Below are 26,918 nucleotides of genomic sequence, written 5' to 3'. Positions count from 1 at the left end.
AAAGGACAATATCGAGTGCTAAGGAGACTACAGAGCAGCGAAACTCTCAGCATTGCCAGGGGGATGTAAAACGGTGCCTGCACTTTACCATACAGTCCATACCATACAGATATTTACCATACAGCCCAGCCACCCTACTCCTAAATATTCACCCAAGTAAGACAAAAACTTATGTTGACACAAAAGCCCGGACATAATTACAAATGGGCATACAGGATTAAACGGAATTGAAAACATTTGTGCCAGAAGTGATACCATTAAGAAAACAAAAATCAAACCACGTAATGGGGGAAAGTTTTTTGCAAATAACGTATCTACTAAAGGATTTGTATCCAGAATATATAAAGAACTCTTACAACTTGATAATAAAAAGACAATTTTAAAATGGGAGAAGAAATTGAATTAGTGACTTTTCTTGAAAGAAGATATACAAATGGCCAAAGAGCACATGAACAGATGCTGAACATCGTTAGTCATCAGGAAAACGCAAATCAAAATCACGAGATATCACTTCATCTCCCCCAGGATGGCTAAATAAAAACAGACAATAAGTGTTGGGGCAGATGGGGAGAATTGGTACCCTCCTACATTGCTGGTGGGAAATGGAAACTACTAGCGGTTAGAGTGAATAATAACATATCCATTTGATGGAATTTATTCAACCACTGAAATTCCTGCTTAGGAAGAACCTACCACAGGAGAGAATCAAGGGGAGTGTAGCAGGATGAAGAGCGCACAGCCAGAGGGATCTCAACTATGGACTGCGGAGAGCCATGTCTGTAGCGGGTAGGTGCTGCAGGCGGGCAGTTGGAAGGTTTGGGCCCTAAGGTGAGGGGGGGGGGAGGGGGGGGCCGGGGAGAAGCGAGGCTCCCTTTGTCTGCAGGTGGTGGGAGCATTATTTCCTGGTCCCCGCCTTTCCCCAAGGTGTATGCAAATCTGCCAGACGGCCAGTCCGCACAACTCATCCCCTGCTGGGCTGCACCCACAGCCCCCTGGCAGCACCAAGGCACTGAGGGGTGACTTCCGAAGTAATTTACTCCCTTCCATGATCTTCATCAGCAACCCCACACTTCAGCGCTTCTAATTACACAAATTTAAGAAAATCTTGAAAACACTAGTTCTAAACAAAGCCCCTAATGTACACCCCACCCCCAAACGGATTGAGAACCTTTATAAAGAAATTCAAGGGTTGGCACTGTGGGGACAACCAGGCCCTTCTGCAGGCCGTGTCTTCTCCTCCGGCCACGGAAAACAGTCACGGAAGGCAGCTAAAGCCAGAGGGTGGGAAGGAACCTTGCGGGAGCCAGGAGAACTGGGTTCGGATCCTAACTCAGCCCCTCTGCAAGTTAGTTGTTCTTCTCGGGCCTGGCTTTCGTCCTGTGTGAAACGGGGCTAAAATGAGCCTGTCCCTAATGCCTCGGTGGGGAATCCCTAGAGCTCAAGCCAGCGGAAGGGCAAGCCCAGTGTCCCTGACGGCTGTGGGCGACACCCCCCCCAATTCCGCAGGCCTCGGCGCGCTCCTCGACCGCAAGAAGAACGTGGCCGCTGAACAGCAGGCGCCCGAGCCGAGGGAGCCCATAAGCTAGGCTGAGCGAACTGGCCCGCGGGCACAGGCGACGCCGGGCGGGGGCGGGCTGGCAGTCCGGGGAGCCCGCCCTCGCGTCCAGCCCTTCCCGGGCGGGGGTGTCACGCGGTCGGTCACGTGGCCGCACCCGGAAGCGCGCCGGCGAGCCCGGCGGTCTGGCGGTGAAGGGCGGCTAGCCGGTACGTGGCCCGAGCGCCGCCCGCCCGGTCCCTCCGCGGGCTGCGGGGCTCCGTCCGAGGCCCCCTGCGCGGCCCTCCCGGAAGTGGGGGCGGGGCCCCCCCCCCCCGGCCGCACCGGCCCCACCGGCCCCGCCCTCCCCCCGCCGGCCCTGGGCCCTCTGCTTCTCCTAATTTTCAGCAGCCACGGAGTTGGGAGGGAACCCCAAGCCGGGCCTCCTTCCCAGGGTAGCTGTGAGCTTCGCGGGGTTTTGGGAGGGGCTGCATAAAGTGTGGAGTGCGGGGCAGACAGGAAGGCTGCCACGTCTCCTGGGCCCTCCAGCCCGGCAGGGGCAAGGCGGGGGGCCCAGACGGAGCGGAGCGGGTTCGGGCGCCGAGGCCTTAGGGGCGGTTTGCTGGAGAAGGTGGCGAAAATGGGGGCTGAGGGTTTTCCCCAGGTTGGCCCGACGCCATCTGGGCCTTCAGTGAGTCCTGTGTTGCCTCTTTAGAGCAGGATAGAGAGAACAGGGAAATCATAAAATGACACCAGTAAGGTTCTCTTTCAACAGCTTTTTGGAATAAAAAAGGAGAACCTAATGTCCACTGAAAAGCATTTCCATTTTTTCTGGGAATATGTCATTTAGGCCAGTTATGCCGGTGATGTAGCAAGTCTCACTTATGTTGCAAAAGATGTTGAGCCCCTAAAAACCCTTTTGTGCTTCTTATTTGCTTACAACGTTTGGTTTCCTAATTCGGTTACACCTTTGTATTGTTTCTGCCTCTTATCAAAATGTGAATGATTCTGGAACCAGTTTAGTTCACCCTGTTATTTGACAAAGGGAGGCCGGGAAATAAGAATAGTAAATAAGCCCACGTCCATGTAAGAGTTTGCTAAGGGATTCCTGCCTGGTTATTCTGTCTTTTCACTATAACCGTGTAGGGAGGCAGAGCAAGGGTTTCTGTTTCACAGCAGGAGTTTGAGGCTCAGAGAGGGTTAAGTGCCTTGGTCAGGCCAAAACTAGAACCCCGTCTCTGGCGCCTTTTTTATTGGTTGATTTCATCCTCCTGGGATATCACTCCCCTTCTCCTGGGACTGCTTCCCTGTGGGCCTGGGACGGCTGTGCTGTGTGTCTAGTGACTCATAGCAAGCCCCTTGGGGCTGCTCAGGGCAGGTTTGCAGACCACACCATGGCTCTGAGTGACCCACGTGAAATGAGAGTGCCTGGAAGGAAACAGTAGGTGGGAATTAATGTTTGTGGGCATCTGCTATGTCCAAAGGACCGTGCTGGCCGGTTCCTGTTCCCCATTGTGGGAGGCCAGGGGTGAGCGGGATACAGGCACCGGGCACCTCCTAAGCAGACTGCCAAAGGGCCAGAGAGAGACCTTCACCAGCCTGTCCTCCCAGAAATGGGCAGCAGTCGGATGAAAGGCTCTGCTTGCCCTCATGACCTCTCTGTTTTAAGCATTTACAGGACCTGAGATGCTGTGCTGCCGCTCTCCATAAGCTAGTCACCGAGAGTGTGTCTACTGCAGCCCTTTCTGAACCCCTGGCTGTCTGGAGGCTCTGCTGTGCTCCTGGCCAAGGTAGATGATCCTGCCCGACCTGGCAGGTGGCACCCACCCCAGGGCTGCTTTGGGGCCATGGGAGGTACACAGCATGAGGCAGGCAGGAGACTGAGCTTTCCCTGACTCCGCAGAGCCCTGCCCCAGCTCTTCCTCCTGATGTCACCTTAGCCTATCTTCTCCTTCGTCCCCTGCATCCGGGCCATCAAGGCCTGTGACTCCCAGCTATACCTCTTGAGTCAGCCCCTTCCTGGCCTGGCCTGCGCCAAGGAGTGGACCCTCGTTACCCCACACTAGGACAGCCGGCCTCCGTCACCTTAACCTCACCCATCCGTGACCAGTGTGTCACTCCCCACACCCTTCCGAGCCCACAGGGGGCTCTCTGCTCCTGGCCACACATTCTGCAGCCCTCCATTGCCCAGCACACACACTCCCTTCCCATCAGGCTGGCCCCTTGAGCCCCTGTCTTTGTCCCCCTCACCTGGGTGTCCCAGAACAGTCTCTTCCAGGCCCACCTGCCCTTAGCCAGCAACCTTTACTTCATATTCAGTTGCCCTCCGTGTCTCTGCCTCGTGTTTTGTGGTTCCATGGGAATAGGCTGCACTCTTTCACTGGGGTGGAACCACCTTGAGGCCAGGTGCTCTGAGTTAGAGTTGATAAAGCAGCCAGAGATGTGGGAGGAATTCAGTAAGTGCCACTAAGCTGGGCACGTAGGGGATCCTGAAGAGTGTGACGGAGTCCCAGACCTCAGGATGCTATGATCCTGTGGAAATTGGACATCCACCCGTGGGGCAGTCAGAGCAGAGTCCCCTAGTCATTGTCACGTCTTAGCACACAGATAGCGTGATCATGCCCGTGTGGCTCACTGAGGCACAGAAGATGTGAAGCCCCTGCCTGGGGTTTTCTCAGTTGTAGGCAGCTGGCCTGAGAGCTCTGGCCTCACCAGGCGTGGTCAGGCTGTCCCAAGGGTTGAGAGGTCAGTGTCTTGCTGTGCCCCAGGAATGAAAGGCATAGTGTGGGAAGCTCTGGGTTAAGAATCTCCCCACTGATGAATAATGAAACACATTTTCTATAATCAGGCATTAAAATGTGCCCCACAGAGGGTGTGTGGGGGGTGGGGGTGGGGAAGGTGCTTTGGAAGAGCCAGAGACGCTGGGGGATGAGGCTGAGAAAGCTACAGCCAAGCAGGTGTGAGAATGCACGGTGGACAAGGTTAGGCAGCCTCTGTTTCTACCCAGAGCACAAGCAGCTTGTTAATAAAATTATGTAATCCTGAGTCCACTCCTCATGGGCTTTGAAGCTTGTCTTCTGGAGATGTGTTTGCCTTGGGGATATCTCTGAACTGCCTGAAGGGAGGTGCACTAGCCTCCCTGCATTCTAGGCCAGGCACTGACCGTCTGCCGTGAGCCATGATACTGCGTGCCTCTTCTATGTCCAGATCGAGAGCTGGGTCCTTCCTTACGCTTGGTGCAGGTAGGCCCATGGTAAGTCTGACACTTTGGTGAGAGGCTGGAAAACACAGAAGCAAGAGCCCCAGCCTTAGGCCTGGGTTTAAATCCCAGTGGCTCTGCCACGCCAAGCTGTGCTAGGTCCTGCTCTAAAAAATGAGAATAACTAAAGATTCCTACCTCATCAGGTTGTGGTGAGGGTCTGACGAAATAACACCAGGAAGGCCCCTGCAGTAGTGCCGGCTCAGTAGGTATCTGCTGGGATTGTGATCGTTTTCATTACTCAGGCCGAGCTTGTGGATGAAGGGGCCGGGAGGTGACCTTGAGCTTGCTTCTCCCTGTCAGATGAAGTGTGTTTTGGTGGCCACAGAAGGTGCAGAGGTCCTCTTCTACTGGACGGATGAGGAATTTGAAGAGAGTCTGCGGCTGAAGTTTGGGCAGCCGGAGAATGAGGGAGAAGAGGTGAGTGCAGGGCAGGGGGGGGATGGGAGAGAACGGCACAGAACTACCAGGAGGCGGGTGAACCTGTCCACCCACTCCTGGCCCAGCCTGAGGAACTAACAGGGTGGTGCGTGTGGCCCAGCATCCTAAACACCCAGCTGCTCATCCTCAGAGGTTGGCCTCTTGATGCTCTCGAGTTAGTGACCTCACCCCTACTCCACCAGGGCCCCCTAGGCTACATGAGAACAGGAGGAGGAGGTAGAATTTTAATCACACAACAGAGAAATTTGGTGCCCTCGCCTTCTCTACTTAAAAAGTTTAGCATAAGCTTAACACGTTAATCTCTTAAGTAACTATACTAAGGTATGATTGGCCTACTCTACAAAGTGTACAGTTTGAGATACACACACTTGTGATTCTATCACAATCAATAAAATAAACATACTCACCATCTCAAAAATGTGTGACCCCTCCCTCACCTCCCCCAACCACCAATGTGCTTTCTGTCACAGTAGATGAGTTTGTATTTTATGGGCTTTTATATAAATGTATTTTATAGGCATGCGGTATATTCTCAGGGTTGGTTTGGTTTTGGTCTGGCTTCTTTCAGCATAATTTTGAGATTCATCCATGTTGCAGTATCTATCAATAGTTTATTCCTTGTCGTTGCTGAGCGGGAGGTAGTCTATTGTATCAGCACACCACAGTTTGTATATCCGTGTACCTGTTGATGGTGACTGTGTCCAGTTTTTGACTCTTAAAAATAAAGCAGCTGTGAACATTCACGTTCAGGTCTTTGTATGGACATCGCCTTTCACTTTTCAGGGGTAAAATACCTAGGGCACAATGGCTAGATCGCGTAGGTATATGTTAACTTTTTAAGAAACTAGCAAACTTTTCCACAGGGGTTGTATCATTTCATAGTCCACTCCTCATGTATGAGAGAGCTCCACTTCCTCCGTATCCTTGCTAACCCTTGGCAATAGTCAGTCTTTTTCATTTTCACCATTCTACTAGGTATCGATTGAAATCTCATTGTCTGTTAATTTTCATGTCCTAATGATTGATGGTTTTGACATCATTTCATGTGTTTATTTGCCATCTGTATCTTCTTAAATTGAAACCGGTCCAAATTTTGCCCATCTATGTCTTGGGTAGGTTATTTCTTACTATTCTTAATGAGTTTTGAGAGTATTACATATTTTGGATGCAAGTCCTGTATTAGGTACAGGTTTTTTGCAAGTATTTTCTTCCACTCTGTGTTGCCTTCGCATCCGCTAACCAGTATTTTGCAAAAAGCAGAAGTTTTCATTTGACAACTCCAGCGTATCCATTTTTTTGCTTTTAGGGATCATGTTTTTGGTGTCATATATAAGAAATCTTTGCCCAACCCGAGATCTCAGCGTTTTCCCTGTATTTTCTTCCGGAAGTTTTATCATCTTGGGCTTTCTGTTAGGTCTGATGATCCATTTTGAATTTTTGGATATGATGGCAATTATGGATTAAAGTTTATTTTTTGCGTATGAATATCCAGGGCAACACTGAAATATTATAGCCTGGAGATAGTTGTCATTTTCCACTAATAATTTCTACTCTATGTTTTAAAGGGGTAATTTATCTTGGACATTTTTTCCAGGTGAATTTCGTATTAAAAATCTTTGCAGGGGAAGCAGTAGAGAGCGTTCTTGCATTTCTGCAGCAGCACAGACTGGTGGCCTGCCAGCCCCCTCCTCGCTCTGCTGAGCTTAACTACCCGTTGAGCCAGTTCCACCTCAGCGGGTTAATCCACTTCAACATCACCGATATTCTTGTCACAGTCTTTAGGAATAAAGATATCAGAGATCATGACATTTTAGTGGTTTTATTTAAGCTAAAAAGCAAGTTTATTTGTTAGGCTCTTTTATTTTTAGCAGTCAATACATACAGTTTTTTTTTAAGAATTTTTATATATTTTAGTTCTTTGCTATTTCAGTCAGGTAAATGTAAGAAGCAAACCATCAGTAGACCTCTATATCTCTGGAACCTGCCATAATATTGACATAAAGGCACACAGTATAGAGATGAATGAATAAATAAAATAAAAGAAGCAAATTATCTGCTGGTGTTTATCTTCCTCTTTATCAAAAACCTTGGAAAGGAGCAAAATCCTGATTTTTCAGTTCCTAAATGACTAATGTAAAGAAAAAATTGTCTTTAAAGTTTTATTTTTTATGTATACGACACATATTTTTTTTTCTGATTCTATAAATAACATGAATTAATTGTAGGAAATTTGGAAATACAGAGAAATTGTTTTTAAATGGCCCATAATTCTAGCACCAGACCTATTAGCTTTTCTATGTATTTCCTTTGGGTCTTTATCTTTTATATGTAGTTGGGATCATACCACATTTACAGTTTTATTTCCTGTTTTTTTTCCATTTGCCATTATATCAAAAGCATTATTCTTTTGTGTTAAATAGTCTCAAAAGCATAAATCTTAATGGAAGCATTATATTCCAGCGTATAAATAAATGTATCATTTATTTAACCATTTTTCCCATCCTGGGCATGTATATTGCTTCTACTTTGCTAAAACTATTGCTGTAGGGAACATTTATGCTTGAATTTGATCCCACATCTCATTATTTCCTTAGGATAATTTCCTATAAATAGAAACGTTGATTCAGAAGCCATTCAAAGATAATGTACCACTTTATAATTCCAAGTAATAGTAATTCCCTTACACTCTGCCTACGCCAAATATTTTCATCTTCCCCAACCAAAAGAAAACAAAAAATTCTTGCTTTGCTACACCTGCAGAAAAAGCTGCTACTCTAAAAATGAGTTGCTGTACACACAATCTAGATTTTTAAGTGACTTTCTATTAACGTAATTTGTTGATGACAGTCCAAGAAAATTGTGGCATGTGAATAATTTAACAAACATTTGCCTATGTGGAGGGATATTCATTCAACAAATATTCATTGAGAACCTACTATGCTCCAGCCTCCGGGGGTGAAGCCATGAACATAGCATGATCCTGCTCTCGTGGAACTTCGGGCCAAAGAGGGAGGGCGGACAGTGAACCCAGTGGCAAATAAACTCATGAGTGCAGGTAATGAAAAATGGGCTGAAGAAGTTATACAGAGAGAGAGGTGGGGAGCAGTGGGGGCAGGGTGGCCTGGTGGTCAGGAGCCACCTGAGCTGGGGCCTGAGTGATGGGCAGAAACCACTGCTAAATCCTGACTGACAGACTCCCGCAGCAGCTGGACACAGCTTGGTTTCCGAGCGCTGAGGAAGTTGGGAGAAAATACCCGCCACGGTACTGCGTCTTGGCCCTGTTGTAAATGCTGTACTTTGCCCCTGGCCGGTTGCCTATTTTTCTTTTCAGGACAAGGTCTTACTCCTCTCCTTTCGGATTTCTCAGGCTCAGAGTTGGGACTTGGCTTTCTCCATGATTCAGGTCTCCGGACATCACTGTAGGGAAGGTCACCTCTTCTTTCTTGTCATTCCAGTATGGAGGGTTTGAGTGGTGACCGTTCTACTGGCTTCATGCCAGTTGTAGTTGCGGATTGTCACCAAATTTGTCCAGTTTCTCTTTGGTTTTGTTTATTTATTCCTTCTTTGCAAGGCAGAGAGAATGGTTGAAGGAAGATCTTGTAGAGGTAAAGGTTGGCTTGTGATGGAAATAGGGAAAGTACGGAAGCATAAAAAGGGGGCAAATCACTCATAGTCTCTCTGCCAGGAGGAGTAACTTTAATAGTGTTGCCTTTCTTAATATTTTCTCAATACTTTGTTTTTTCTATGCATTTTAAAATACAGAGCATTCACTTTTTTGTTTTAACATGACATCATAGCAGAGGAATTTTCCATGTCACTGAAACACTCCAGTATTTTACACAGCTCTATATTCTTCCACCATTAAATGGACTGTTATTTATCTGTTTCCCAGGCACTGGGCATTTACACTTTTTACAGTTGTTCGCTGCTGTAAATGATTCCATAGTGAACGTCTATATGTGTGTGTCTTTGCCCCATCCCAGATCACTTTCCTTAGGATATGTTCCCCAACGTAGACCTACTGCCAACAAAAAGCATGGACTTTGGGTTATGGAGAGAACTTCCTTAGAGTCATTCAGTTCTCCCATTAAATGCCCCAGACATTCCACTGTGGAGATGTGGCCTAATTCCTTAGTGTTTCCTCCTAGATTCAGAGCCTGAACAGCAGAGGCCTTGCTACAAGGCTTGGGTCTTTTCTGTGCCTTTGTCCCCATGGCCTGGCACTCTGAGCAGTGTGGCTTCCTTCCCCTCATGCAGCTTCCCGCCCTGGAGGACCAGCTCAGCACCCTGCTAGCCCCAGTGATCATCTCCTCCATGACCATGCTGGAGAAGCTCTCAGATACATACACCTGCTTCTCAACAGAGAACGGCAACTACCTGTATGTCCTTCACCTGGTGAGCGTGTAGCTCTGGGACCCATGTTCCTCTTCCCTCAGTTCTGTGGGCTGTCCACATGCCTCTCCCTGATCTTGAACTTTAGACTCCTTCATAAGGCAGAAATTGCGCCCTCTCAAAGTCCCCTGGGACCTAAGCCTCCCCTCACTGTCCTCAGGGATCAGGACAGGGAGGGGTCCCCTGGGGCTGGCTGACATCAGCCCCCTCTGCCTGCAGTTTGGAGAATGCCTGTTCATTGCCGTCAACGGAGACCACACGGAAGGTGAGGGCGACCTGCGGCAGAAGCTGTGTGTGCTCAAGTACCTGTTCGAAGTGCACTTTGGTCTGGTCACGGTGGATGGCCAGCTCATCCGGAAGGAGTGAGTCCTCGTGGCGGTCCCCTCTAGATCCTTTGCTAAGCACCCTCTCGAGGCTGTGCAGGGTGTGTCCGGCCTCTGTGAAACTGGCCAGTCACACTCTCCCCCTGGCTCCTTCCTGGTACCTTCCCGGATCTCTCAGGCTGGCTTCGTGTCATATGTCTGTGTGTGAAGGAAACCGAGAAGTGAAGTGATTTGCTTGGGTGCCCGACTCCTGATTCCGTGCCCATCCCACTCTATGGCCCCGGCCACAGCCCGGACTCGGCCCTTCTGTACCTAGAGGGCCCTCCCACTCGTTTGTTCATGTTGCGTGAGCTCGCCTGGCCCTGACTGTCTTCTAGGACTATGCCCCTTTGGTTGAAGGTTGGGACAAGCAGCTTTCTCATGGGTCTTTCCTGCTCTGCCCCCAGGCTGCGGCCCCCAGACCTGGAGCGGCGCGTGCAAGTGTGGGAGCATTTCCAGAGCCTGCTGCGGACCTATGGCCGCCTGCGTGAGCAAGAACAGTGCTTCGCCGTGGAGGTGACTACTGGGCGTGGGAGTCCTCAGGCCAGAGGAGTGTCAGGTCGGAGGGCTGTGTAGCTTTCAGGCCACGTTTTGACACACACATCCCCATCATGAGTGAGGTCACAGGCAGACCCTCAACCTCGTGCATTTAGAAGGTTGCGCCTTGTTGTGGCCACGTGGTGGCTTGGACACCCTGATGGGGTTTCCTGAAATAAAACAGATCCTAGATACAACGGACTTTTTCATGTCATTCTGGGCTCACAGTAAATTGTGGAAATTTTGAAGGTCCCCTCAACTCTGACCGTCCCCTCCCCCAAAAAAGTTATACTGAGCTGAAACTAGAGTGGAAAGCAGTGATAAATAAGCAGCACTAAAGGCAAGATTGCCTGAGTGTAGATGGTGATAACACCACCACCAGAAGACTAACTTAGGCCAGCAGCACTGGGGACTGAGCCCAAGACTCCCTGGTCAAGCCTGGACCTGAGGAGCTCAAGTGGTCACTGCCAGTAGACTCCGGGCTCCCCTTAGAGACAAGCACAAATTCTCTCCAGACTGGCGGTTCTCACACTCCAGTGTTCATCCAAATCATCTAGAGGGCTTGCAAGATAGGGGTTGTTGGGCCTCCCTTTTCTCATAGTGGGGGGGGGGGGGGTTCTAGAATTTGCATTCCTGACAAGTTCACCAGTGACGCCGATTATGCTGGTCCAGGAACCGCCCTTTGAAAGCCACTGCTTTAGAGGACAGGTTAAGAGCAAACGAATATGAGCTCACAATTAACAGTCAGATGCACAGGGACATGAGCCACCACGAGTGAGAGGAAAATCAATCACCGGTAGATTTAGATCCCAAGGAGCTTGATATCCTGGAATTATCAGGTACAGAATATAAAATAACTGTGAAATATTTAAAGACATAAAAGCCGGAAGAGAACCCATATAGATATTTTAGAAATGAAAACATAATTATTAAAATAAAAATCTCAAGGGATGGGTTAAATAGTAGAGGAGACATAACTAGGAAGAGAATTAGTGAACTGGAAAATAGATCTGAAGGATTCATTTTCACGCCCCGCTTACTCACTCTTCTGATAAATGTATAGTACCCACTGTATTCTAAGAGGTGTGCCAGGCCCTGGGAATAGAGATGAATAAAGACACAGTCCCTGCCCTTGAGAGGAGATGAGCCAGACATATATACCTGAACATCCAACAAAGCATTCTGGTTGTGCCATATTGGGTTTCCTGTCAAAATCCAAGGTGGCACGAAGGATGACATGGTCACCTCTTTCGGAGACATCCAGAAGAGCTTCTTGTAGGAGCTGGCCTAATGCAGTTAAGATAAAATCCAAACTCCTTCCTGAACCTACCAGGTCCTGTGTGATCTGTCTCCGTGGATCTCACCCCAGCCTCATCTCGTGCCTCTCTGGCCTCGCTCACTGGGGACTGACCCCCTGGGACTTCTTTCCATTTCAAGAGTGCTTGACATTTAATTCTGTCTAGTAGTCATTAGCCACATTTGGTTATTGAACATTTGAAAGGTAGCTGGTCCAAATTGAGTTCTGCTGTACATGTAGAATACAGACTGGATTTTGACGACTTAGTACAAAAAAAGAGCATCAAATGCCCCATTAATAAAGCTTTTATATGTTGAAATGGCACGATAAATTACTAATATTAATTTCATCGGTTTCTTTTTACTTTTTTAATGTAGATTACTAGGAAATATTAAATTATGCATAGGGCTTGCCTTATATATTGGTTGGACGGCACTGTTCCAAACTCTCTCCCCACCTCAGGGCCTTTGCATAAGCTCTGTTCTCAGCTTACAGCATTCTCCCCCTCCACTCTCTCTGATAGGATTTCTTGTTCTTTAGATAGCAATTTAAAGGTCCCTTCTGCAGGGACATTTTCCTTAAATACCCTACCCAAGTAGGTCTCTGCTGTTCATTACCGTGTGTTTCCTACACAGCACTTATTAGAATTGGCTTTTTTTTTTTTTTAATTTTTTTTTTCAACGTTTATTTATTTTTGGGACAAAGAGAGACAGAGCATGAATGGGGGAGGGGCAGAGAGAGAGGGAGGCACAGAATCAGAAACAGGCTCCAGGCTCTGAGCCATCAGCCCAGAGCCCGACGCAGGGCTCGAACTCCCGGACCGCGAGATCGTGACCTGGCTGAAGTCGGACGCTTAACCGACTGCGCCACCCAGGCGCCCTAGAATTGGCTTTAATCTTGTCTGTTTCCTTGCATATTATCTGTCTCATGCACTGGAGTCTAGTGACCAGACCATAAACTGCAGGAAGGCAGGGACCGTGCTGGTCTGAGTCTCCCCGTTCCCAAGTGTCTGTCACAGAGCACGCACTCAGCATGGACTGAGCGAATGTACCCACCAGCCAGGACCTGGAGCAGGAGAGAGTGGTCGGTGACGTGGTTTCCTTTCCCTTCTCACCCATGGCCAGGCTGTGGAGCGGCTGATTCACCCTCAGCTCTGTGAGCTGTGCATAGAGGCCCTGGAGCGGCACGTCATCCACGCTGTCAACTCCAGCCCCGAGAGGGCCGGCGAGGAGGCCCTGCATGCCTTCCTGCTCGTGCACTCCAAGCTGCTGGCTTTCTACTCCAGGTGAGCCCTGGTCCCAGCAGGCAGTGACCCAGAGGCCCCCCAGCCCCTCCTCCTTGCCCCTTATTCCTCTACCTGAAAAGCACCACCTCCCCAGCCAAGAAGACCTTCAAGACCCATCTCTTCCATGAAGCCTCCCCAGACTCTTCAGTTTGTGACCCCTCTCAGCTCATTCCCTTCTCTGAATTATGTCTTTCTGGAACACTGTCTCCAAATCTGAATTTTGGAACTTCCTGACATGCTGTTACTGGTCCCTGGTGATTTCTCGTTGGTAGTTTTTCTTCTTTAACACAACCAAGTTTTATTTTTAGAATTAATGAATTGGTTAGTTTTATCTGCACCTTGCCTTTCTCCAAGAAGGATGCGGTCAGCTGACATGTTCCGAAACTCCTTGAGGTCAGGAACCGCGCTACGACGCCCTGCCCCATGCGCCACTGCCCCGTGCCCCAGGCACGTGCTGACAGCTGCCTGTTCTCTCTGCAGCCACAGTGCCAGCTCCCTGCGGCCAGCCGACCTCCTCGCCCTCGTTCTCCTGGTTCAGGACCTCTACCCCAGTGAGAGCACAGTGGAGGATGACGACCCTCAGGTCTTAGACCAGCTCCCTGGGCAGCTCCAAAACCCCCCTCTGGAGCACGCTGGGCAGGCAATCTAGGGAGGCCGTAGTTCAGGGTCACAGTACTGGTCCTGGGGTTGGGCTCGACTTCTGCTGCTTTCAGATGTAACAGGAATTCTAGAATGCAGTTTAGTCGGTGAAAAGTGCAGATTTTTGGAGTGCTTGCTGCTCTAAGCCTCGTGTCCCTCATCTGTGCAGTGGGACAGGGTTTGGAGGAGTGAAGGGGACAGTTTACCTAGAGCCCAGCAGTGCCTGGGGTGTCTGGTAAGTGCTAGCCAGCACCTTCGCTTGCCGCCATCCCCATTATCCTCAGTGGTGGTGGTTTGATTGTCAGTGTGTTGGAATTTCTGTAATTTCTGTAGTCTGGAGACAGATCAGGCTACCTAGAGATGAAACCTCTGTGGAAAGTGAGCTCGCCCGTGGCTGCCTTGTTGTGGGGGGCGCAGAGGGTTAGAGGCTGTGCTCTGAGGTGTTGGGCTCTGTGGGGAGGAGCTGGTCAGACACGCTCTAACTAGGTCTTCCTTGACCATGGCAGCCTTGTCCACGGAGGCCCCGGAGCAGCCATAACATCCCCATGCAGCAGGCCTGCAGCCCTGGTTCTGCAGCCCCCACCAGGAGGAGTTCTGCAGCAACCGTGTGTGGTGGACCCACCCTGCGGAGGGGAGAGGGGCTGGGGTTGAGCCGCCTGTGGGAGGCTCTCCTGGCTGTCAGCCCAAGACACCCTCTTGCCTCCCCGCCCCCACCCCCACCCCACGCAGGACACAGACAGCTTCTCCCTCCCTGAGGAGTACTTCACACCAGCTCCTTCCCCTGGAGAACGGAGCTCAGGTGAGGCCCGGGGAGGAGGAGGAGGGGAGGGGGGAGGGGCCCATTGGCATCACCTTGTGAGGGCACAGGGGCAGGTGCAGAGATTCCTAGAGCCTGATGCTTCCTGTGGGTCCTGCTCTGTCCACCAATCCCCGCCCCCCCGGCTCTGGCATGAATTCAAGGATGGCCCTTCAAATGAGTCCTAAAGCTTTTTGTGACAAATTGATTTCATTTAAAAATTTATTTACCATAAGGTATATTCTCTGCTTTTATTTTCTTGTAATCAATTAATAAGTAACTATAATTAATAATCATTTGATTTCAAGTATAATGACTTAAATTATAAATAGAAACATTTCTGTACTTTGCTGTTTTTTCCAGAGTATTTGGGTGGGTAAACAATAAAAAAATATATATATATTCAAAATGTTGCTAACCAAAAAAAATTGACAACATTGCTTAGAAAAAACAGATAAGCCAAAATCTGTACTGTTATAGTCCCTCTGAATGGGCTCACATTTATCTGTGAATTTCTTAGGGGAAAAGGAAGGATCATATGGTTCATTTCACCTGATAGAAAAAAGCCATGATTTCAGGAGAAGAAACTTCTCAGGGACTGAGTTTTGAACGGAATTTACTGTGTGGTACCCTTAAGCCACCAGTTTTCAACATTGGCTGCACGTTAGAATCATGCAGGCAGCTTCAGCCAGACCAGTTAAGCTATATAGTCCACAGACTGGGCCCCAGGTGTGAATACTTCTAGAAATTTCCCCCAAGAAGCCAGTGAGCATCAGAGTGGGAACCAGTACTATGCACAGATTTAAGTTAGAACAGTGGTTCTCAGCCCTGCTGCACAGGGGGCTCACCTAGGGATCTTTAAAAAATGCTGAAGCTGGGCCTGCCTGTGCCAGAGATTCTGACTTAATTGGTCTGGGATGTGGCCTGGACATCAAGACTTTTAAAAGGTCTCATGTGCAGCCACAGTTGAAAACCAGTGGGTTAGATGTTCTTAACTTTAAGTCCTTGGATGGGCTTCAGGGAGCCTGGGACCCCTGAGGTCATGCACCACCTCCTATAGGCTTGCACATTTCTGAGGGTCCTTAGCTACCCTCAGCTCTCTGAGCTCTCCATTGAGCCCAGAGCACATTGAGAAACACTGCTTTGGGGTGATCATGCTCCTTTCTTCTTGCTGCTCCCTTCCCTCATTCATCACAATCCTCCTCCTGGCCTCTTTCTCAGTGGTTAGACTTTATGCCTCAGAGCTGTAAATAATGCCATTTCAAAGTGCTTGGAACTCACCGCTTACAAATGGCTTGAGTTGTACTCATTCATTTGTAAATCAGGTGTTTGAAAACATGCAAACAGGCTTCCCTAGAGAAACATGATTATAGATGACCGTTATTTGCAATGAAGTATAAGGGAGAAGGATGTTATTACCAACATGTAATATTTCAGATAGGTAGTGGGTTCAGTAAGTTTCTGTGAGCTAGGCTGGCAAAGGAAATCCAGCTCATTTCCCTACACATAGTAGGTGCTCCGAGTTTGCCAACTGAGTAACTGGGGAAATGTGACTGCCGCCTCCTGGTGAAGAGGCGCTGTGATAGAGACCTGAAGGAGTCTGGAGGGCCGAGTGGAGGAGGGGATTAAGGGGCCCACGTTGGGAGGGGGGTTGCTGAGGAACACACCTGGCGCCATTGCCAGGTCCATCCTCAGGAGCTTGGACCCAGCAGCCGGCCCTGGGATGAGCTTTCTCTTCCCCAGGCTGCTTTAGCCCTGAGACTGCAGAATTCACCCTGTACTTCCGGTTTGGGGTCCCTTGAGCAGGGCCATGCTGCTCCGGCCCATACTAAGTGCTCTTGTCCCTGCCAGGTACTCCGCCCCATCCTCCCCTCCTGACATGCTGCTGGGCCATTATTCACATTTTCATGTTATTCATGTTATGTTATTACCTATGTCCTGTAGGCAGCACTGTCTGGCTGGATGGGGGCACCCCACCCACCGATGCTCCCCAGATCCAGGTGAGTTTTTCCTGGGGCAGGGGTGGGGGGGGTGGACAGAGCTCATCCCAGAGGCAGGGGCCAGGCAGGTGCTGGGCGAAGGGTGACCTCAGCTCCTGAGAAATTCCACCTTCCTCACACTTGTTGGGAGTGAAAGTCCAGCTTAAGTTTTAATACTTTTTAAAAATTAGATAGTAAATATACTTATTGTAGAAAAATTGGGAAATACAAAAGTATGGAAAAGGAGTAAAAAAGCACTCTGAATCCTCTCCCAGATGTTAAGTACTACTATGATTTTGGGGTGTTTCCCTTCTAATCTTCCGTATGATTTTATATATGTGCAATCACGTATGTATGTGTACTTACACACTGCATATATTTTTTTTTCATTTACCAAAACTGAGTCCTAATGTACTTCATTACACTTTTTTCCTTAAACGTTTTTCCATTTACTTAGCACTGGTTTTTAAGGATTGTTTAAGAGTCCATCATATGCCAGGGTGCCTGGGTGGCTCAGTCGGTTAAGCATCCGACTTCGGCTCAGGTCGTGATCTCACGGTTTGTGAGCTCGAGCCCCATGTCAGGCTCTGCGCTGACAGTGCGGAGCCTACTTGGGATTCTCTTTCTCCCCCCTCTCTTTCTCTGCCCCTCCCCCATTCTCTCTCTCTCTCTCTCTCAAGATAAATAAACTTAAAAACAAGAAGTCGGTTACATGCCCGTGCTCCTTATTTAGCGGAGTGGCGGCACAGCTGGTGTGCTGTCTCCAGTTATTTTGCTGTTCTAGCTAGGACTGCTGTGCCATCCTGATAGACAACGGCTTGTGGCATCTCTGCTGATCTCAATGTTCTGCTTTTTCCCCACCAGAGGCTTTCTTACTCATTTAGTAAGGCTGGAGTCCGGCTCATTTAGCCCATCTATGCCTCAATTTTCCTCCATGGTACTGGCTGACAGATGCTCTGAGGGTGGGTAGGATAACAGCGTTATTGAAATGCTTCTGTCCGAGTGAAGGCTTGGGAGGGAGCTCCCCCCACCCCCATTTTTCCTGCCTTTTCAGTGTCTCTTCTACCACCTTCCCCAGATCCTGTTGCCCATGGCCCCTGCCTGCCCTCCAGACCTGACTCTGGGCAGCAAGGCTCAGAAGAAACAGGGAGACAAACAGTAGCAGCCCTGGAGCTGCTGGGGCCGCTGTGACAGAGCTCGGGGACTTTTAAGAACTGGATTTCTTGGAACTGATATATTTATCCCCATGGTTCACAGGGAGCACAGCGAATGGGCAACCATGGGTAGGTATGTGAGGCAGAGGCCAGGCGGCTCCCCCACCGATGGCTCTTTCCTCCACAGATCGCTGAAGACACCCTCCAGACCCTGGTCCCTCACTCCCTGGTCCCTTCCAGCCCCAGAAGGATTTTCCTGGATGCCAGCGTGAAAGAGAGCTATTGCCCTATGGTGCCCCACACCATGTACTGCCTGCCCCTGTGGCCCGGCATCAACATGGTGCTCCTGACCAAGGCATGAGCAACCCCCACCTGCTTCGGCAACGCCCCAGCCTGGGCGCCTTCCCCACAGGCTGCCCCGTTCATCCTGCCCTGTGCTCCTTCCCTTAGTGCCCCAACACCCCCCTGGCCCTGGTCCTGTACCAGCTGCTGGATGGGTTTTCCCTCCTGGAGAAGAAGCTGAAGGAGGGGCAGGAGGCCGGGAGCACCCTGCGGTCCCACCCCCTCATGGGAGACCTGCGCCAGAGGATGGACAAGTTTGTCAAGAGTCGTGGGGGGCAAGAGATTCAGGTGAGACCTGATTCCCAGACATGCCGGCCTCTGGGAGAGGAGGCAGGGCCTTCAGGAGCCTCTAGGCCTTGGCCCTGCCCCACCGTAGGTGTGTAACCCTTGTTTCCCCCAGTACGAAATGATAACAGAAACTTACAGCAGCATTTTCAGAGCATTTTCACGTGAGTTTGGCACAACACGAATTGTAATTCCCATGGCATAGAGGAGACTGGAGCTCACCTAGATGATGGTTTGGCCGAGATTACTCAGCTGGTGGGACCAGAGCTTGGCCTTAGGACTCCGTGAGGGCTGGCCGCCTGCCCGTGGCACCCCTCCCGTTGTGTCAGGTCACACGGAAATGCAGGACACAGCCTACCACCCTGGGCGGGGCGGGGGAGGAGGCTTAGAGCCCAGGTCAGAGATGAGGTCTAGCGATGCTAAGTAAGCAGTAGCAACAGCACAGGCTATGCCGGGAGCCTAGAGGAAGTTCAGGAGGGATAGACCACCCAGGGGACACAGCTGGTGGTGCTTGGGTCTGTCTGAGGACCTGAGATGCGCTGTGGCTGCAGTGCACGTGGGTCTGAAATGAGAAGAAGGATCAGAGGAGGCCGAGCAAGTGAGCGGAGCCGAGACCCAGGCAGACCCAGGTACCTCTGAGGAGTCTGCCCAGCATCTTGCCATGCTGCGGGCCATCACAGCACTGGGTTAGAATGCAGAGTCCCCATTTGAGGAGCTCACCCACCTCAGCACCCCGGCGCCTGCCCTGTGTCCACTCCTCTTTGGTGCACTCACCTGTCACTCTGAGAGTATTACTTTACATGTCTGTACCAGCTAAGCAGCGAGCCCGGTGCCTGCCACACAGATACTGCTCTTTAAAGAAGTGCCTGCTGAGTGAATAGAATGGGTGTGTTAGGGGGTGCAGAGAGCTGGGGGGGGACCTGGTGGAGAGCCAGCTTTGACTGTGTGAAGGCAGATGTGCTCTGAGCCTAAATACAGAGCAGTCAGGGAGCGTGGGTCCCTCTCAGAGCTCAACATCGCAAGAGTCTCCCCTGGATCGCACTGTGGGGACATCATCAGGAAGCTGATCTGTCTTCTGTCCTCCTACAGAGCACCTGGCTGGAGTTCAAGAGCAAGGCCTTCTCCAGGAGCGAACCCGGATCATCCTGGGAGTGAGTGGGGGCCTCTGAGGATGGGGGGAGTCGTGTGGACAGAGGGACGATTTCCTCCAGGCCAAGAGGCAGAGAATGCTCAGGAAGGTGCTTATGAGGGCCGAGGGGGCTTCAGGACAGTGGAGTCCGGTCCTAGACGCTGGAGGGAGGCTGGGAAGCAGAGGAGTTACAGGTGGAGGTGAGAGCCTGGAGAACTTAACGTGGGACAGGGGCTCAGCATCGTGCCCAGCTCCAGCACTGAAGGGCGCACTTCCCTCATGTCTCGATAAAAAAAAAAAAAACCATAGAGGCCGGGGGCAGGGGGGAGATTCTAGAAGCTTCAACCCAAGTACACAGGCACCACATTGGTGGAAAACCGGGGAGCTGCCCTGCCCTCTGAGGGCAAGGGTGTGCTTCAGCAGCTGTCTGTTGCCCGTCAGGAGCAGGGGTGACTCCTGGGATGAAGGGCGGTCCTAGGTGTGTGTCCTCGGTACACCTGCGACGGCCCACCCTCCAGGGCCCTTCGTGCTGTCATGCTCTCCTCTCTCGGTGTCCAGGCTGCTTCAGGCGTGTGGGAAGGTGAAGCGGCAGCTTTGCGCCGTCTACCGTCTCAGCTTCCTGTCCACGGCCCCGGGCCGGGGAGGCCCGCATCTGCCCCAGCAGCTGCAGGACCAGGTGCAGACACTCATGCAGTAAGTGTGGGTGTGGCATTTGGGTCACCAGAGTGGGAGTTGGGGCCCCTCACCACACCCTGCCTCCCCTGCTTCCTCGGCAGAGAAAAGCTGACGGACTGGAAGGACTTTTTGTTGGTGAAGAGCAGGAGGAACATCACCATGGTGTCATATCCTGATGCCTGAGCACCAAGAAGCCCCTCACGTCTGCCTGTCCCCACCACCTGCCACTCTGAAGGACTGCTGGCTTTCTGGAAGGAGTGTATACGTTCCACCGCCTCAGCTTCTTCAAAGAAAAATGATAGGAGATGTTGTCATGGATGTCTTGTCCGTAGGAAGACTCCAAGGCTGAAACTTCACAAACCCCTGCTGTCCCACAGTTGCTTCATAGCTTCAGAGAGCGTTTATGTTGACGTCCAGCCAGCGGAGTGGTAACAGGTGTTGCAGGCGGGCAGGGGTCCTGGGGTCAGGGAGGTTTGAGAGGCCACGTCTTCCTTAGAAGTCACAGTACACAGTGGGACATGAAGGCTCTGAGGAGGCCTGCACCAAATATGTTTATCCCTGTTTAAAAAACCATCTGCAAGACCTGTTTGACCCTTTTATTCTGGAACACTAGTTTTATCAAATACTAATTTTCCCTGGAACTTTATAGAAGGAGTTTTTCCTGTATTAAGATCTCTAAAATGTCAGGCCTTCAATCTCCCAAGACTCTTGCCTGTGGTATGCGGGTGAAAGGGATGACAGAGGCCCTCGTTAGCCAGCAGCCACCACCCTGCCATGTTGGCTGTTCCCCTCTCCAGTGGGAACCTTCCAGCTTCACAGGTGATGTGTGGAGAGATGAACAAAACCACGCCGAGGTGTTTGGGTTGGGTAGTCAGCTAGGCTCATTCATTAGGTAACTCTGCTCTCACACCAGCCTCACCACATGTAAGATTTAGGCTCATCCCTCATGAAAATGATAAAATACAAACAATACCCTATTGCTCTTAGGTCCAGAATTCCCTGTGTTAAGTGTGCTAGTATCAAGGGATCCATTTTGTTTGCATGATAGAATTTCTCAGCGCTGGGGAGTTCAGAGGTAAAGAGATCCAGGAAAACAGGGACACCAGGGGTTGACCGACAGGGCAACCTGTGGGGAGAGGACGGCTTGGTGGGCCTGGTCTCCTGACTCCACTGCTTAGCCTTGCTAGAATCCTAGGTGGAGGACAGAGTAGCACCTTCCCTGGTCCCTGGCTTTATGAGCACCTTAACTCTGACCTTCACCTACCTAGAAGACTTCCCAGGCTTGGTGCATTTCATCTATGTGGACCGCACGACCGGCCAGATGGTGGCCCCTTCCCTCAGCAGTAGTAAAAGGACTTCATCAGAACTGGGCAGGGGACCGCTGGCCGCCTTCATCAGAACCAAGGTAAGCATTGCCCGGCCCGGGTACTCTTCACCCCTGTCGGACAAGATGTGCGGCCTGCCGCCTGCTCAGGAAGGACTGATGCCCCACCCTTGGGGCTCCCGTGAGGCCCCAAGCGCACCCTGCCCCCCTTAACCGGTACCGTACTCTTCTGTCAGCATCTGCCCCCAGCTGCCTGTGGCTTCCTAAGGCTAGCAGCCGGTCTTTGTCACTCTAGGGCCCTGGCCCTCGGGGCCACGTGGGCACCTTCCTGGGTGTCTTCTAATATGCTGCATAAGCACATCTGGGCAGTGGGTTCAAAGGGGGAAATGACCAGGACTTAACATTGTGCTTGGCTTAAATAAATCCCAGTAAGTATTTGCTGAATTAACTCACGTGGGAGGACGAGACACAAGGTCAGTCAGTTTGGATACAGGATTTAACAGGAGGTGGTTTGTACTGAAGAACCATTTCCCTGGGGGGTCCTGTATTCATTCTCCTTAACTGACTATTTCATAGCAAACTAGCATAGGTGTATTTATATACTATATATATAGCATGTAGCATAGTATATAAACATATATTAGAGTTGTCTAAAGAAAGTATATGCCAATGGTTAGAGTAAAGAGGGCAACAGAAGGCCTGTGCCGGCTCTGCCTTTCCCTGGCTGTGGGGCTGAGGTATTACTTAGTCTGAGGTTCTGTGTCCTCATCTGTAAAAGGCTAGTGATACTATTGACGTCCTGGAGCTGCAGAGATTACAGATGCGTGAGATGCTGCATGTTGACTGTTTAGCACAGTACGTGGCACAAATGATACAATTCATTGAGCATTTGCTGGTACCATCCTCTTCACCCATCTTTCTGGAAGTTGTTGGAGTTCTCTCTCCGCATTTCTTTTCACTGTTTTTCTGTGCAGCTCGTTGTCCTTGGTTATAATTGCATATTCTGGGTATGCAGTGTGTTTACCCACAGTTTCACTTTACTCTCCATCTGATGCATTTCCTCATGTCATTAATTCTTTATAAACATGATTTTTAACAAGTCCACAGTAGTCCATCATGTGAACGTAACATAATTTCCTTAGCCATTTCCCCAACGTTGAGCATTTAGATTGTTTCCAGGCTTTCGTGGTCGTAAATAATTCTGCAGTGCACACCTTTGTGCGTCCATCTTTGTCCTCATCTCTGATTCTTTTCTCAATATGGATTCCCAGAAATGGAATTATTAAGGCAAATGGGAGGAATGTTTTTAAGGTTATTGATACCTGTTGTCAAATTGCTTTCCTGAAAAATATAGCAAATCCATGTATTTGTTTGCAGATGTAATTAGACATGACATTGTGGTCTGGCTTGCAGTGAATCATGTACACCTTCCGCTAAGCTTTTTGGTGAGAGAGCTCATCAGGCCTTTTGCAGCCCTGGGAAATGGGGGACCCAGGCTGCCCAGGCTGCCCTCCCGTGGGCAGTTCACAGGCAACATTAGGAAGTCCTTGAATGAGGCAAGAGAATATCGCCCGGGGGATGTAACCCATATGAGCACCTGGTCACTGTGTTTCTGTCGAACTCCTTGGTGAACCCTAGTTGGGACTTCACCCCTGAAGCAGAGGACATGCCTGACTCAGGGTACTCAGTGTGTTCCAGCAGTTCACCAGCACCTTCCTGGCACAGAACCTATGCCAGAGTTGCAGGCCCTGGAGGGGATGGGGAGGGGGGGAATGGGTGGCCACACCTTCATTTCCTGTTCTACTAACTTAACAATGCCCTTGGGCGATTTTCGGGGTCTGGTGATCAGTTTCCTAACGGATGGATGGCTTCGGTGTAAAGTTACTTCACGTGTTTTTATGTATATTTTATTGTCACAGTGTTTGGAGGGGTAATCCGTCCATCCATCCAGTAATTTATTTCTGAGCTCCTGCTCTGACCCAGGTCACGCCCTGACACTAAGGAAAAGGGGGAGAAGGAGCAGCCGCTGGCCTACCGAGAGCTCCTTCTCTGAGTGCTTTCCTTCCAGAGGCAAGAGCCTGAGTGAGGCCTAGCCCCACTGTGGGGAGGGGGCTGGCCCCGCAGGCCATGGTGGGCAGGGCAGCTTCGAGCACTTTCCCTGTTTCCCCAGGTCTGGTCTCTGACCCGGCTGGCCCGCAGATACCTGCAGAAGGGCTACACCACGCTGCTCTTCCGAGAGGGGGACTTCTGCTGCTCCTACTTCCTGTGGTTTGAGAACGAGATGGTGGGTGTGGCCAGGCCCGGGGCCGGCCGTCCTGAAATGCTCTTCTCTCTGCTGACTATGATACTCTTCTTTTGCTCTCTGTTCAGTCCCTCTGTCTCTTCATCAATTCTTGTCCCTAGTGGGACTGACAGGTAAGCACAGCCTTTGGGACCCGGACCTCAGAGGTCCCACTTTCATGTGCGCCTTGTGACCCCTCCACCAGCCGTCTGAAAAGCTCAGGCCGTCAGGCAAGGCAGTGTCCAGGTAACACGTGGACGAGTGGGTGTGTGCCCCTTGAGAAGGGCTGCTCGGGGTCTGGTGATCAGCTGACAGCCGCTCTTAACGAAGCATGGCACACTGTCATTCCCCGGGTAAAGGCGGATAAACTGAGGTTCAAAGCAGTGAAGCAACCTGCCCGAGGTGAAGATGACAGTATGGCCTCCTATTCCCGTATTTCTCTCTCTAGACTCACTGTTTCAACAGTGTAAGCACAGGTCGTGGGAGCTTGGTGTCTCTCTCTTGCTCTCTCTTCTCTTTCCTGTTTCTCTTTGTTTTGTGTTCCAGCTCTGTAGGGGCCATTCCTTCTGGCCTGAGAGCGATGGCCAGTGCTTTCCGGAAGGTAGGGTGCTTACTGGGTCCCTCATCACTCTTCTGGCAACCTCACATCCTCCCATGGGCCATGGTTGGGGGCGAGTATCATTGGACCCATTTTACAGATCGAGACACTGATGCCTGGAGATTAAACTCCGTGGCCAGAGCCACCAGGATCATAAATGATGAAGCCAGAGCCCAGACTCGGCTCTCCTGACCTGCAGGCTCCTCTTTGCACTCGGTGCCCAGGATGTGTGTACAACCTTTACCTGGGTTTCTAGGGGGAGACAGGGCTTCGTGTGTGTGGCTGGCATGACAGAGTGACAGACTGAAGCAGAAGTGTGGGGGACAGAGCTGGCTGTGGGGGCTGCCTGCACCTGTGCTGTCTTGGGCAGCCACTTAATACGCCAAGGGCACCTCACCCACACGATGGGCCCCACAGTGCCCACGTGGGCATTGGAAGGAACCCCGTGACCAGGACTGGGACACAAGCTGCCCAGCAGGTCTTAATTTCCTTCTCCTCCTCATCCTACCCTGGAGATTTCTGTCACTTCCAAAACAGGGAGTTGGGCCTTTTGATAATGTGTTGCCCTTGCAGACCCTGCATGACACCTCCTTGGGTCGCCTTCCTGGCAGCCTTCCTGAACCCATGCTGGCCACTGACCCAGGTGCTCCCATTGATGAGAGTGAGGGCTACCACACGTGGACCAGGCAGGACACTCAGAACTTTATATACGTCACCTCCAGTGTTCACTGGGTGGTTACTGTTATTCCTACTGCACAGATGAGAAAATGATGCAAAAAGAGGTCCAAACAGCAAGCACTCACCAAGCAGGGCTGAGCCAGTCCTTGAACATGGTGTCTGACTCGTGCCCATGTTCTTTCCACCGTACCTCCACCTCCCATTCAAGATGTTTCTCCTCCTCAGGGGTACAAACTCCAGATAATAGAAGTGCCCGTCCTCTCGGATGACTCGGCCTCCATCGGCGTGCTGGGAGGAGACTACTACAGGTGACCCCAGTTTACAAGACTGTTGGGAAGAGTGGGTGCCCAGATAAGTGCCACTCCCCCATAGAGGAGCAGCTCCTCCTTCAGGAATGCCCCCCTCGAAGCTCCTTCCTGCCCAGCCCCGTGTTCAGTGAGAGAGGGGTGGGCACGGAGCACACCCAGGTTTCTGCCCGTCTCCTGGTTCCCACACTCTCAGCAGCATCTGCCGGCATCCGCGCTGGGGCCCTAGGGCTTCCCCGCTGGCTCTGTGGCATCCCTTAGCTTGGACACTGCCATCACCAGACCCACACGGGGAACCCCAGGGGGTGGCCCGTGCAGCCTGGGGCTGATCCTCCTGTGGTTAGGTCAGCGAGGGGCGGGAAGGCTTTGCCAGCCAGGTGCTGGGGCCTCGCGAGGTGGCAGTGCCTGTGCCGTGCTGGGAGAGACCCCTGGTTCTGGGAGGGCTGCTGCAGCCTCGTACCTGAATCCTGTCCCCTGTCTTCCTCCAGGAAGCTCCTGCGCTACTATAGCAAGGGCCATCCCGCTGAGGCTGTCAAGTGCCACGAGCTGCTGGCCCTCCACCTGTCGGTCATCCCCACAGACGTGCTGGTGCAGCAGGCCGGCGAGCTGGCCCGGCGCCTGTGGGAAACCTCCCGCGTCCCCTTGCTCTAGGGGCCAGGGCACAGTGCTCCGGCGCGGTCTTTGTGTATCCTGGTCCCCTCGTATAGCACTCACCTAGGGATAGCACAGTCCCCGGGGTCTCTTGAACCCCCTTAGACTAGTCTCCCCTCCAAGTAACAAACCCCCAAATCCTTGTCTCTGGAGGAGGAGGGAGGCCAGAGAGGGTCCCTTGGTCTCCCTAAAACAGTAGTGGCTGCGAGGTTAGAACTGGGTCGGCTGCTTTCAGAGCTGCCTCTCCATCTATGCCCAGGAGACAGGAAGTCCCCAGTGCCTGCAGGTGTCTGAAGATGCCTCCTCATGCTGTTGGAGTGGAGAAAGAGCTCCCTCAGGAAGCCATTTCCTTCTCCAGATGAAAGGTGCCGCCTAGCCGGGCTGCGATTCACGCTGTGCCTCTTCCTCCCTACGACCCTGGGCAGGTTTCCTCCACCGATAGCCCCTACCTCTCAGGGTGGCCGTGAGGGCTGCCGGACACATGGCAGGTGCTCAATAAATGCTGGTGGTGGTGGTTCAAGCCAAACGTGCCTGGGCTCCTGGGCTGTCCTTGGTGCCCAGCAGTCTGGCCCCTTTGCACCCTGCTCTGTCTCGACTCCTTCCCAGCTCCCACTCAGAGGTTTGTGTCACTTGGGCCTGTGGATCCCAGGTATAGGTTTTTGAAAACATGCCAGCCGACCCCTGTGTGCCCTGGGTTGAGAACCCCAGCCCCGGGTGGTGCAGTCCCTCTCCTCTAACCTAGAAGCTCCCACCCCAGGAGACACACAAGAACAAGAGACCACCAGAGCCCTGGGACTGGGGAGCGTCCGCCACAGGGATGAGAGAAGCGCCATGGCAGAAGTAGGCACCCAGGCCCCCTGTATGACATGCTGACAGCAGCCAGGCCTTCGGGTCTCTAGTCTTGAGCCGAAACTCATGCAGAGGAGACTGTTCTTTTCTGTTAAGGGAATAGCTGGTGGAGGTGGAGGTGTGGGG

General features: G+C 51.3%; 1 protein-coding gene across 10 annotated transcripts; it reads left to right on the top strand.

Annotated features, from left to right (window-relative positions):
* The first annotated feature begins 1,660 nt into the window (after positions 1–1,660).
* On the top strand, positions 1,661–26,522 carry HPS1 (HPS1 biogenesis of lysosomal organelles complex 3 subunit 1). 10 transcript variants are annotated; one of them, XM_040486107.1, is made up of 20 exons: positions 1,661–1,764; positions 3,204–3,324; positions 5,097–5,213; positions 9,492–9,629; positions 9,846–9,988; positions 10,396–10,504; positions 12,947–13,107; positions 13,588–13,690; positions 14,253–14,351; positions 14,476–14,545; positions 16,487–16,542; positions 17,863–18,030; positions 18,126–18,305; positions 19,392–19,453; positions 19,990–20,124; positions 20,208–20,273; positions 21,367–21,511; positions 23,601–23,714; positions 25,213–25,295; positions 25,781–25,943. In XM_040486107.1, exons 3-20 carry the CDS (start codon positions 5,097–5,099, stop codon positions 25,941–25,943), a joined length of 2,112 nt encoding a protein of 703 aa, XP_040342041.1. In that variant the 5' UTR covers positions 1,661–1,764; positions 3,204–3,324. The 10 variants fall into 10 exon arrangements, with proteins under 10 accessions (XP_040342041.1, XP_040342035.1, XP_040342042.1 ...); XM_040486101.1 differs by having other exon boundaries at positions 5,039–5,213; XM_040486105.1 differs by having other exon boundaries at positions 1,709–1,764; positions 3,213–3,324; positions 5,039–5,213.
* The last annotated feature ends 396 nt before the right edge of the window (positions 26,523–26,918 follow it).

This window comes from Herpailurus yagouaroundi, unplaced genomic scaffold, assembly GCF_014898765.1.
Source record: "Herpailurus yagouaroundi ecotype Mexico unplaced genomic scaffold, PumYag 163, whole genome shotgun sequence".
Classification (NCBI taxonomy): Eukaryota; Metazoa; Chordata; class Mammalia; order Carnivora; family Felidae; genus Herpailurus; species Herpailurus yagouaroundi.
This window is presented reverse-complemented; position numbering and strand designations above follow the sequence as displayed.